Here is a 13,769-nt window from a genome sequence, read left to right on the forward strand (position 1 = left end):
TTTAAAAGCCATTGTAAAGGTTTGTTGATGAGCTTATTTTATAAGCTACTCAAAATAAGTTGGTATGACTAAATTCTTGGTAAAGAGTCAAGATAATAAAGTAAACATAGTCGAACCATTATATATCCGGGTGTGTTGTTTTTTTTCAATTTTTTTTTACTTTCAACTTTAAATTTCTCAAATTTTTTAAGAGTAAAAGTTTAATTCGCCCTTCCTTAAGCTAACAAAATTTACATTATGGATGCTCTTTCAAAGAAATTTATTGTTGATAATGCTTCTTCAATCAAGAGATAGAAGGAAAGGTATGTTTTCATACAAAGAAGGCAAAGAGTGATTCCCTTCTGCGACCAAATGGTGTGTTGTCTATGCCCTCCAAGTGATTTTCGAGCAAGCCTTGAAACATTTTCACTTGCGTGTACACATACATTGTGCATATGAAACATTTTCTATTTTTTTTTCTTTTTTTGGTCATTATTAGGACATGGATTTGGTTATAATCGTACATTTTCCATTTCTTTGTTCCTCTTTCCATGTACACTCTAAATATTCAACTTTTGACATAAAAATTTAATAATTTTTTAAATTTTTCACCTTAGCCCATGACACTTTTTTTGTTATTAAATCTATTATATAAGTTAACCTACACTTCCTGAACATTAGATCTTTAACTTGGACACCCACTACACTTTATTTTTCACCAAACCAGTTTTTGAACTTTTCCAAAATAATGAGGACAACCCGACTGCAAGAAACTACATTAATTAAACTAGAGGAATTTTATTTAAATTAGTTTAATTAATGTTGTTTCTTGCAAAGACCATACTGAAAAAATTTCAAAATTGAATTGATAAAAACTCAAGTTCAAGAGACATTCCCCATAAAAGTCCAAGGTTTAGAAGGTGTATAATCAATTTACTTAATACCCTTAGTAAAAAAAAAATGTAGTAACTACTTCAAGAAAGTTTAAGAAATTAATTTGATGAAATATAAAATTCAGTTCATATCAGAGGCCCAAAATCTAAGAAGAGATTAAAAAGATGTTTTACCCTTATTTAGACTGATACTAGAATCATAACTAATTAGATCGCAACCCTATTCCATAAATATTCTTGAAAGTTTATTTATTAAAAAAAATTATTATTATTTTAAAAAAATTATGTGTTCGGCATTGAAGGTGTAGCAAGCCTAAGCCGTGGCAAGCCTAAGCCATGGAGAGATCCCCTGGAGGTCTCTCTTTGGCCTTTACCCCCTAGTTCAACACTACACCACACAAACTGTGCCATTCTTCTTCACAATTCAAGTCCAGACACTAATGCGCTTTTTGTTTTTTTCTCTGGTTACCTGTCTTTGAATAATATGAGCACAACCACAAGCAAGCTAAACGTAAAAGCAAATATCAAGAAGGAACGTGAGGCGACAAGATAAAATGCCCCGGAACTTGGAATTGCTCTAAAAACAAGCATTTTTTGTTTTTTGTTTTTATCAAAGCTAAACATTGCACCCGACATAAAATGTACTTCGCAGAGCGAAAGAAGACAACACACATAATGGAGAGACGGGGCAGGGGCATAAGTGAAAAAAAACCAAAGGCCAAGGGTGATCTTCTGATGACAGTGGTGAACTGAACGGAAGAAGGAAGAGAAGACACATTCAATCGCTTGGTATTTCTTAGTACTACCACAACAATTGACTACCTCTTCAGAAATCACGCTCTTCTGCTGGCATAGTCATCATCAGCAGCAGCAGCAGCAGCATTGTAATCACCCTCTACTGAATCCGAACCATCCACCATTTGGCTGCTGCTGCTGTTCTCAGGACTATATCCTCCTAATCCTCCTCCTGTACTGCTAACACCATATCCACTGCTCGTGAAGCTGCTGTTCTCCACTCCATTAACCCCGCTACCGCCATATATACCACTTCCACCACCACCAGCAACACCAAAACTCTGCCCAACATGGCCAAAATTGCTGCTGTGTCCACTGTTTGGGTAACTGCCACCCTGGCCATAGTTCCCTCCATAACCTTCCCCCCCACTGCCTCCACTTCCATAGCTGCTTCCACCATAACTGCTACCACCGTATCCTTCTCCACTGCCATAACTACCAGAATTGGCTCCTCCATAGCTTCCAACGCCACCATAACCACCACCTCCATAGCTGCCTGCACCATAACCACCACCAAAGCCACCAGTTTGTGGTCTATCATTTGCATAGTTCACCCTTACGCTACGGCCATGTAGTTCCTGGCATGGACAATATCAATGTCAGGAAAGGTCCATTATAAACAAAATAGGCTAAAACAAATATACCATCTCAGGAGTTAACAAAAATCTCAGGAGTTAACAAAACACAACCTATACAGCCTTAACCTCATTTGGTGGGGTCAGCTTCACAACAGCTGAAGCCATGAAATTAAAATGTATGGTCATTTTTCATTTTCCAAACTGTAGGGCATCCTAAACATCTAAATATGTTTCCTAACATAATGTGAAGTCATAAAACGTACCCATGCTAACATTTGAAACAACCCCCACTTAACCACTGATTTCCACATATGGAAAAAATAATATCAATAAAAGCTACTCTAGAAGAATGGGGGCAGAAAAATATCCAGCTGAAATATGATAAAGGAGTTCCATACAAGAGGAAGCATGCACTTAATCAAAACTAGCATTAGGTAGATTATACTTTTCTTCTTGCTTGCAAAGATACTTGAATTTATTTTTTTCCATGGGCCATGGCCAATGCTGTATTATACCAGTTCTCTCAGTGTCCACAAAATCTCAGCCTAGAAATCATTATTTACAAATTATGGAAGAAAACTATGAAAGGAATAATCCCAGAAACTACTAGATATTTTCAAAACAATTCCAAGGTTGTTAACAAGGCAGGGAAGAAATCCAAGTAATCAGTACCTGTCCATCCAATGCCTGGATAGCAGCAGAAGCCTCCTCACCATTAGTATAAGTAACAAACCCAAATCCTCTGGATCTTCCAGTATCACGATCTATAATTACTTTCGCTGCCATGAATGTTAAGCAAGCCATAAAAAGTCATTCAACAGGTCAAAACATAAAACTTGGCCTAAACACAAGAACATTTCAATCCCCATGAAATTCAGCAGATATCCAACAAAAAAAGAATTGGTTTCCATACTGGATCATAGGCATTTGAAGCATGAACATCAAGAATGATATCGATTCTTAAAGCTAGCAGAACTAATGATAGAATAGTAAGGAACATTAGTTAAGCATACAAGCGTTTAATTACTACTGCAGCCAAAATGCAGGGAAACATGCATCGACATGTACAAATCCACAGCTACATGGAGAGATCTGCAAGAAAGACTTATAGATACCATGTGAAAGCATTGAGGTGATACACAAATACACATACCAAAATAAGAAGTTTACAAAAAAGCTAGCCTAGACTATGAATACCACACAGACACAAATATGTGGTCAAACAAGTCAGGCTTGATCCCATTCAACAGAAAAATTCATATGAAGCCCCACAATCCTATTTGGAGTTGAACCCTCATTCCAAGGATGTTATAAAGTTTAATACAGAAACCCAATTAATCCAGCAAAATAAACACAAGAAAACAAATAATATCAGCATGAATCACCTTTTGGGCTTACTTACAAAGTCGTGAGTTAAATAATATATACCTTCCACAACATCTCCATACTTATTGAAAGCTTCTTTCAGACTTGTCTCATCTGTGCCATATGAAAGTCCTGATAGTCAAAAAAATAAGAAAAGAAAAAGGAACATAAGCAAATTACTAGCAATAATGGGATTATAACAACCCTTGACAGAAAAAGCAATTCCACCTCCAATAAAGAGTTTTGAAGATGACATGAATCTTATCATTTGGAAGACAGATGGGTTGGACCCATAAATTTCAGGCTTGATATGCTTGCTCACAGTCTGCCTGAGTATACTGCCAGTTTTACTCAAGAAAGACATTGCTGCAATCGAAAACCACAGACACAAAATCTTAAATTCTCATCTTTAGCTTTCCAAGGATGAAAGTTATCCAAATCCAACAAAATAATAATAAAAAGATAAAAAATTCACCCTACAGAAAAACAACAAAATATCAGTCAGTTGATTACTCATTAGCTGATAAAATTTTCAAGGGAGATCATTGCACTTTCAAGATCCACAGAAAACAACAGACTGGCTCTCCATGAATTAGGACTAAAACAATCATTTGGAAGTTAAAGAATATTTGCATGATCTTTTGGGTTGGTCACTCAAAGTTGATGTCCAGGCTTGAATGTTGAGAGACCAAGAGGAAAAACCTACATGGCTCAACACAAGAAGGTAGAGAAAATTAAAGCTATTTATACAAAAATGGGGAGATAGGATAGCACAAGCACAAGAACAGACATTAAAAGAATCTGGATGGGTGTGTTTACACTGCTTTTGATATACAAGAATTTATTCTCAACAGCCTTTCTTTTAAATTTTATTGAACTATTACACTATGCTAAATCAGCTACTGTGTGCATTTTTATAGGAATCAGACACCCTAAAGCCTTACTTTTATATTAGTAGTTGCATATGAGGACAGGACAGCACGTTCTAAACATTTATATATATGAACACATATAATATACTGAACTGATATCACCATTTAAAGAGGTAATGAAGCTGTATGAACTTGCAAGGCTAGAAAATTCACTTATCATCCAACACAGTTACATAGCTGCTGCTTCTTCAAACATTTTTAAAGAGCACATGGAACCTAAGCGTCTAATTTTGGGTAAAAGGATCAACAAGTACCAGTAACATTTTCCAAAGCTTGTTTTCTCTAATTTTTGCACCGAGACATCAACATCTATGCATATATTTCAAGATGAAGAAGCCACACAAACCTTTATAAAAAGTCCACCCACACACGCCCAACCACCCACTAGAACATTTTCATATATGAATATGCATATATACATGGATAATAAAGCCCTTGGCCAATCTTGGCATGCCTTTACCTTTAGCTACCTTGGCATGCCCTTAGCATAACTCAGCTTGGTTTAGGCTATATATTCTGATAACTTAGCTTTTATATATACATATATATATATGGATACACTCACACGTTAGATATATTTCAAGAAGCCACACATAACCATGCTTTATAAAGTCCATACACACCCAGCTGCCCACAAAAGTTCCACCTGTCGCCGTCTTCTCGGGTAGGCCAGCTTTCAAGTCCCTATAGATTTACTTCTTCAGCAACTGCTGCCCTGGTTTAGTTATATACATAGGACAGACAAAAATGTATGCAAGTTTGTTGGCTCTCAAACTCTCAGATACAAAACATCAATCCACCTGCTGTTGCCGAGATACAACAATAAACCCAAATCTATAAACACAGGCGTAGGAAACAAACCCCACAGTTTATAGCCAAAACCCAACAGTGGATAAATGAAAATACAGCATATATGGCCCATTGAATCAACGAGCAAATTACAATACGCAAATCCATATGTGCATATAAGGAGAAACAAATATACTTTTACATAAGGCAAATCGTTTCTGGGAACGATTACCTTCTTCGGCGTGGTTGAGTATGGCTTTGAGCTTGGCTTCCCTTTCTCTTTCCTCTAAAACCCTAGAAATAATTTTAAAGGGAAGAGGGTTTAAGGAGCGACTTATAAGGGAAGTTGAAACTTATGCTATCCGTTGGATGGGTTTCGGGAACGTCTGGGCCCGTTGAATGAGAGAGACTTTTGACGGCCAATACGCACGAAAATATTTTATTGGTAATATCCTTTTGGTGAGTTATTTTATTGAGAATTTGAGTGGGTGGGCATCTTAATATATATTAAAAGTAGTAGAATTTTTGCAAAAATTTTTTTTTGCCTAAAGTCAGCCTTTATTTTTTTTATCTTTTTCAAAAAATAATATTCTTCCTACTGAAAAATGTGTTTTAAATATTAATATTTAAAATTTCTAATATTATTAATTTCTACTATCTTTTAAAGATAGACAAATAATCAGACAATTAATATTTTAAATTTTTGTTGTCATTTAAAGATAAACACGATTTTTTTTCTCTTCTTTAATTTTTTATTAGTTTAATTTTCAATGTGGCCTTCATACGTTTTGAGATAATCTGGAGACAACTTCTATGCACTTATATTAATTATTCACCACCATTATTAATTTTGTTTTTTTATTAATTTAGTTTTCAATATAACATTTACACTTCCTAGCAGTAACAAGTTTTGAAATAATTTGCTAGGACAACTTTCTATGCAATTACGTTAATTAAAATAAGTAGCTTCTATGCAATTATATTAATTTTCTGCAAACATCTAGCCACCAATTTCAAAAACACGAGTAGATAGGGTAGCTTACATTAATTTTTTGCAAACATTTGACCACTATTTTCAAAAACACGAGAAGATGGGCAATCGGCTGGTATAAAAAGCCACACATTTTGAGATAAGCACCATATTCAGTCCTATTTCACATCACCTCATTTGATATTGTATCCGGTCTTGAAATGCCTCTTTTATTTCAAATGTTGAAATATGTGGATTCTACTCGAGCTAACTGGGAAATCAAAGTACACGTAGTGCGCAAGTGGGATCTACCAAGGTTCAAAGATAAGTCTCATATTAACTCCATGGAAATGGTCTTAATAGACCATGAGGTATGTTTTTTACTCACTGTTATGTATGTAAAAATGTAGAAACAAGTAGGTTCTTTTAATTACTTACCTCATGTGATTAAAATAGATTGAAGATTTGCACACTTCTCCCTGTAAGTGTTATCTTTTTTAGCAGAGGACGACGTCCTCATTTTCAAATTAAGCCAATAGTTAGTATGCAACAATGAAGATTCTATATATATTAAACTAACCGACTAGACAAAAGGGCTTAAATATAGGCAAATTTAGAATGAATTTGTGAGAGACCAATAACAGTGATCCATATCCATGTTGATGCTTGCCTCTGAATTTGTGAGAGATTGATAACAGTGAGACCCCGATAATATTTATCCTTATAAGTAAGCAGCGAGCTAAGGTAGGGATTACTTGTTGCCAGTGAGTAAAAATTTAAAAAAAAAAATCCCATACAAACAGTGAGTAAGGCAGTAAGTAAGCATAGAATGGCTTTGTAAAAAAAAAAAAATCCCTTACAAAAATCCTTCACACTTCCCACTGTCCGAAACCTACTCAAGTAAATTAGACACGATTTTTTTGCGATTAAAAAAAAATCTCTTGCAAACAGTGAGAAAGGCAAGGCATAGGCAGTGAGTAAGCTTATAATATTTTTGTAAGGCAATAAGTAAGCAGCAAACTAAGCTAGGGATTACTCACTGCTAGTGAGTAATAATTAAAAAAGAAAATCCCTTACAAACAGTGAGTAAGGCAGTGAATATGTAACGACCCGTTAAGGGGTCTAGACGTTTTCGGGTATTTTATTTTGGGTTCAAAAATTTTTACTTTAATTAATTGAGGGTTGAAAATATTTTTCTTTGCTTACGGAATGAAGAGTAAGTGGAAATAAGAATTTGGTAGCCCATCTAAATGGAATCCAAAAATGTGGGGAAAGTCCAAGTAGATTGGGCCATTGAGATCTGTTTAGAATTTTAATTATATTATGAATGGGCTTGGATTATGATAATTTATTTGGGTTAATGAGTTGGGCCATGGAATGGCCCACGGCATAGGCTGAGCCCAAATGAGAAATGGGATTTGAAATTCTTAAAAGAAAATAATAACAAAATAAATTGGCCATCAAATGTCAATAGTGCCATTGGTCTTCCTTTTGACCATTGTAAAGGTGAAGGGCAATCAGGTCATTTCGACCAAGTGACAGGTGCAGACTGTGTATTTTCCTTCTTTGTATTGCACCTGTACTAGCAACTTTCCTCCTGCGCATACCCACATTTCCTATCTATAACATCTTCTTCTTATTTCTTCTCTTCCTTCCTAGTTGCTGGTATTTTTTGTTTGGGATGATAGTAGCTTCAAGAATGGAGGATTTTTCTGCATAGCAAAGTTATCAGGCAAGTTCTTCTTGCACTCCCTATTTATTTTCAGTGCAAGCTCGCTTATATGTCCTGTATTTCACTCTCTTTGATTTTCTGCTATCTCCTTTGTTGTTCTGCAAGTTCTTCTTGCACTTTCTTTTGATTTGCAGTGCAAGTTCTCGTATATATCTTCTTATATCCTTGTGCAAGCTAGCCTATATCTTCTTCTGCTGAAACGATTGATGTGTACATGTTGGTTCTCTGTGTTCATTTTAGCTTGCTGTGTTCTTTTTAGTTTACTGTGTTCAACCTATGTTTTTGTATCTCTTTGTGAGTTTTCTTGTGGTTTTGAAATGGGGTTTGTTTTCACCCCAAGCTTTCTTCGTGAATGGCATTTTATATAGTTAGGTGAGGATGAGAATCTCTGCTCGTTCTCCTTCCAAAGAAGCAAGGTTAAATGTGTGCATATATATATATATATTTGCGTGTGTATCTCATCTGTATGAGCTCGCTGTTCCAAATGCATCTTATAGTTGTATGTGCTATGTCAGAATGAAAAATGCTTAGTCGTCTACCACTCATTCGAATGATTTCATTGAGGTATTCAGAGGTCTCGCATCAAACAACAAACGCCCAACTGAAAATATATAATTTTCGCCATATATGAGACCCACTTATAAATACACATATACATATATGCGTAACGAGCTGTTACCCCTCACTGAATTGTAAAGCTTATTCGAGCCATGCCCTCCCTAGCCGATCCACCATATACTCATGCTTAAACAGTCATTTGAATGCCCATGTTTTGATCGACAAACCCAGTTATATATATATACACACGTACAACTTCATTGATGTTCCAGAGAGCTCTTGCCGCTTGTCTTTTGTGCGAGCCCATTCTCTTAAAGCTCTTGGACACGAGCTCTTGCCGCGCTCCTGACCTCGAGCTCTTGGCACGAGCTCGTCCAGCGAGCTCTTTACCAAACCCTTGACCGCGAGCTCGTTCAACAAACTCTTGTTCACCTCATGACCTCAAGCTCGTTTAGAGCTCTTTCTACTTGTCTTTTCCGCGAGCTCTCTCTCCATAAGCCACGAACTCATGACATCAAGCTCATCCCATAAGCCTTGACCACCAGCTCATCCCGAACTCTTCCCATAAGCCTTTGAATGAGAGCTACCTGCTCACACCTTATCTATTTTACCTTTAATTTACTTTAATTCATAAATGTAAATAAGAAAATATCCCCCATTTGGATTCGATAAAAATATCAAAAAAATCAAAATCTATAACAATAAAAAGATAGAATTTTGATTTTTGTACAAATTCACGAATTTGCAATTTTACCACCACTAAAATACACAGTTTCCATTTCTTGAAAAATTTATTAAAAATCATTTTTACAACAATGAATGCTAGTTATCAAAATATCGGGAGTTAGTTTTTCAAAATGAAGACATTTTCAAAATATGTTCTAATTGGTCCTTCACTTTAGAAAAAATTTCAAGTTTATGTTTGGCCAGCAATTTCGCGTGGTGTGGTCATTTGATTGCATGGGGACTAATCATGAATTTGAGCTATGAGCACGAATGCAAGTAAATGCATATTATCACTAGTTAAATGAAATTACAACAATCATATGATGGAAAAAATAGTTATTAAATTTATAATACTCCTTTGCTGGTGAATTGAGATTTGATATTAAATAACATGTCTCAAAAACTATTCCTGTGTTATAAATTACATCAAGCATTTTTGTATCATAAATTACATCTTGAATGTGGTTAACGTTATGAAGTAAGATATGTTAAATTTATCTGATGATGGAAAAATACTCGATATGGGTAAGTACTGTTGAAAGTATGAATATTGCGGAAACAAAAATTAAATACATGTGGTTGGCAAATGCATACATGATGCATACATGTACATGTTACATATATATATATATATGTTTTGCGCACCTATTATTTTGCACGGAGGGAGAAAGGGTACCCTAGAGCACCTGGCGCGGGACGAGGTTGTCATAGCCCGGCAGGTTGGCTCCATATTTATTTGTGAGGTTTGATGAAACTTATGCACTTTTACATGCATCGATTTATGGCTTGTGAGCCAAGGAAATTAATATTGATGATGAAATGATGCACTCTTGCATGTATTGAATGATGGCTTGCGAGTTTCTGAGAATTGATAATGATATTGGAATTTTATGCACATTTGCATAATGATATACGGTGACATGATATATTAAGTTGAATTGATAAATTCATGAATTATGAATCTTATATATAATTGTAGAGTCCTTGATTACTCTTCTTGGTGTCATCGTGTTCTTAGATCCTACATATTATTCCTTGTTTCTCGAACTTGCTGAGCCTTGTGGCTCACTTGATCTTCTTTGCCATTCCAGGTAAATGAAAGATAGTTATTAGGGACGAGTCCAATAGGACTGCAGCCAAGGGGTAGTGGTGTACGGAGACGCGTCCTACCTTTAAAGATCCTAGTTAGTGATTTGGTGAGGTTTGTAATAATGAGAATTTATTATGTTATGGGCATTTGAGCCTCTTATTATTTTGTATGGCCATCGAGACTAGAGTTATGAGATATTGGGAATGTAATTAAATCTTATTTAAATTTTCACTACTAGAAATGAAATGAGTTGAGTTCAGTTTTATTCTATATCATCTCTGCAATGACCTTCTTTTGAGTATTTGGAAGCGGGCCTTACAGAGTAAGCATACAATAGCTTTGTAAAAAAAGAAAAAATCCCTTATAAAAAATCCTTCATGCTTCCCACTGTTTGAAACTGACTCAATTAAATTAGACAGTAAGGGTGAGGTTACTTTTCACTTTTCAGATATTTTGAGCAGCAAGCTTAGCTGGGGTTTACAACATTAATCTCTTCATATTGAGAAAAAAAAAAATCTCTTACTCATTGTCAATGAGTAAAAAAAAAAAAAATCCCTTACAAATAGTGAGTAAGCATACAATATTTTAGTAAAAAAAGATCCCTTATAGACGATGAGTAAGTCTAACCAATGATTGATAAAATATAGAAGATGAGCAAAAATGTATAACCTGCAAGATATAATTTAAAAAAAAAATCAGAAGCAATAAATATAAAAAACTTACACTGCACGTGATTTAGTAAAGTATTAGTGTCATACCATATATATATATCAGACAGACCGGCTATCCGCAAATTTTTTAGTGTCGTGCATACATGCAAACTATATACTAGTTGAAATTATTATTATTACAATGATTTTTTTTTTCTCTTATTGGCAAAATGTGCACCTATTATATCTTTGTTAGTTTCAACAGTTCTTATGTAGTGTTTGTTCAATTATCTAAATCATTAATATTTTCGATATGTATTCATTAATTTTTTTCAATCACTCCTTATGTAGTTTTTGATATACTATTTAAATTGATATTATTATTCATTTTCCCCTACTGTTTACACATCTGAAGTAGACAAATGTCATGTATATCAATTTGGATTTTTAAAATTGTTGCTGTTCAAACATTTATCATAGAAATATTGATTATTTGTGTTCACACGGCACAAGGATGCATGCAAGTATAAAAAATTATCTTATAAGTTCTTTCACGGATAAGATTTGTGAAAACTTAGTCTATATCATGCGGAACTTTGTTGTTGTTCAAAACACCATGCAATTCAAGACTACGTCGCACGCAGATAAGTTAAATTTTACAAAAACAAGGCAAGTAATTGAGGTGCACGATGTAACATTTCCTGCTACTATATTCACTTTTAGAGCATTTAATGATATATTGAGCGAGGAAAATGTGGATGAAACATGGCTTTTTGGTACGTTTTAATTTTCATGTTTTGTTTTTCCTTTTTTTTTTTTTTTACCTTCACATTGTTTAACCTTGTGCTTCATTGATTTATTATTGTTATTTTTTGTAAAAAATAGATTTGATAGGGGAAATTGCAGCTAAGGATAGTTCTCGGATCCACACATCATCTGCGCCTGTTACCAATTCAACTGATGTCGTGATAGAACATTTGGAGTACGAAAATTCTTACATTTCATCTATATATTTGGCATTTATTTATCTATTTTAGTAAACAGATTTTCCTTAATTAGAAAAAATTGTCTTCCATGCACCATTTGGGGTGATCACACTGATTTGGTAAACTCTTACCTTGAATCTGCTAAGGATGAACCTATTATTTTTCTACTTCAGATGTGTGGTATGAAAATTTTAAAGGATATATCTACTAATTCCTTAATTCTAAATTTTGACTGTTTAGACTATTAAATGTGTGGCACGGTAGAGTGATGGCCTAATTAAAAATTGTTGTGCCAGGAAAAATGGAGGAAAAATAAAAAATTAAAATCTTTTCAAAAAAGGTAGATTAGTCGTAAGGCTCGCAGCTAGGGGAATGTTGCGAGCCGCAGCCTCGCGGGAGTCTTGTCGCGAGGAAGTGCGCGGCCTAAAGATGGCCGCAAGGGCCAACTCGCGGCTGTGGGCAAGCCGTGAGCGCTAGGCTTGCGGCAAGCTGCTCCTCGCGGCTGTGGGCAAGTTACGAGCGCTAGCCTCGCGGTAAGTGGCTCGCGGCAGCTTGCCGCGAGCCCCCAGCCTCACAGCCGTGTTCTGGACGCAAAGGCAAGCTCCCGGTAGCTGCCGCGAGCTCCAGCCTTGCGGGCAGCGAGCTTGCGGCCAAGGGCCGCAAGGCAACTTGCTGCTAGTGGCTGGCACCAAGGTGCCAGCCATGTAACAGCTTTGCCGCGAGCAATTTTGAGGCGTTGCCAAGATAAGCGCCTTGTCTCGATAACACCTAAGCCATATTTAGAATTTGCCACGTGTCGGCACCAGACACTCTTGAGAATTGTGCCCTATAAATACCCAGCTATAGGACATTGATGAGGCTCCCAACTTTGGTAAAATCCTTACGGGGAAGATACGGGACTGACTTTGGCATCGGAGGGTCTTCGCGGGGAAGATTCCCGCGAGCCTTCTAACCCATTTTCTCAGCATTAATAGGGTCAAATCCTTGCGGCGAGCCTAGCGGCGAGCCTAGCGGCGAGGGAAAAGTCTTGCGGCGACCTAGCGACGAAGGTAAAGTCTTACGGTGAACCTAGCGCAAGAGCTAGTGGCAAGACCTTGTGGCGAGAGCTAGTGGCAAGACCTCGTGGCGAGAGCTAGTGGCAAGACCTTGTGGCGAAGGCTAGTGGCAAGAGCTTGTGGCGAAAGCTTGTGGCGAAAGCTTGTGGCAAGAGCTTGTGGCGAGAGCTAGTGGCGAAACCTTGTGGTGAGAGCTAGTGGCGAAAGCTAGTGGAAAGAACTAGCGGTCAATCCTTGCGGTGAGCATCCTGAGCTCGAGTGGACCCCACATCACAAATTTTAATTGTTGTATATTGGCAACAACAAAAATATCAAGAGAAGTTAGGAATACAAGTACATATATATATTACGTAATAGAGGTGTTTATCAACGCTCCAGTTTTTTAGGTTGAGGATTTCCATGACAAGTATGGGCTTTTCGAAGCTATTGTTATAATTCATTAATTTATCATGCTTCATTATCATATATAACCAATGTTGTTATAAAACTTTAGGTTGTTGAACAGTGTAGAGTGTTTCTCACAAAGGATTAGTCAAATTTCTTCTTCGACTACATACCTTATAACTGATTATTTAGAGAGTGGAACGTGTGAAGTCAAAACAATTGACTAATTGCTTGAGTCTACTGAGGTAATTTCAATCTGTTAGGCATGTGTATTTAACACTATACAC

The 13,769-nt window shown here is 36.2% G+C and overlaps 1 protein-coding gene across 2 annotated transcripts; it reads right to left on the reverse strand.

The window, feature by feature from the left end:
• Nucleotides 1-1,415: 1,415 nt before the first annotated feature.
• Nucleotides 1,416-5,730, reverse strand: LOC127812207 (glycine-rich RNA-binding protein 2, mitochondrial-like). Of its 2 annotated transcripts, none has more exons than XM_052352580.1 (5): nt 5,564-5,730; nt 3,839-3,976; nt 3,674-3,742; nt 2,918-3,024; nt 1,416-2,245 (listed from the first exon to the last, which is right to left on the reverse strand). In XM_052352580.1, exons 2-5 carry the CDS (start codon nt 3,972-3,974, stop codon nt 1,706-1,708), a joined length of 852 nt encoding a protein of 283 aa, XP_052208540.1. In that variant the 5' UTR covers nt 3,975-3,976; nt 5,564-5,730; the 3' UTR covers nt 1,416-1,705. The 2 variants fall into 2 exon arrangements, with proteins under 2 accessions (XP_052208540.1, XP_052208541.1); XM_052352581.1 differs by lacking the exon at nt 5,564-5,730 and adding an exon at nt 5,528-5,551.
• Nucleotides 5,731-13,769: the final 8,039 nt, after the last annotated feature.

Source organism: Diospyros lotus, chromosome 10 (assembly GCF_014633365.1).
Source record: "Diospyros lotus cultivar Yz01 chromosome 10, ASM1463336v1, whole genome shotgun sequence".
NCBI lineage: Eukaryota > Viridiplantae > Streptophyta > Magnoliopsida > Ericales > Ebenaceae > Diospyros > Diospyros lotus.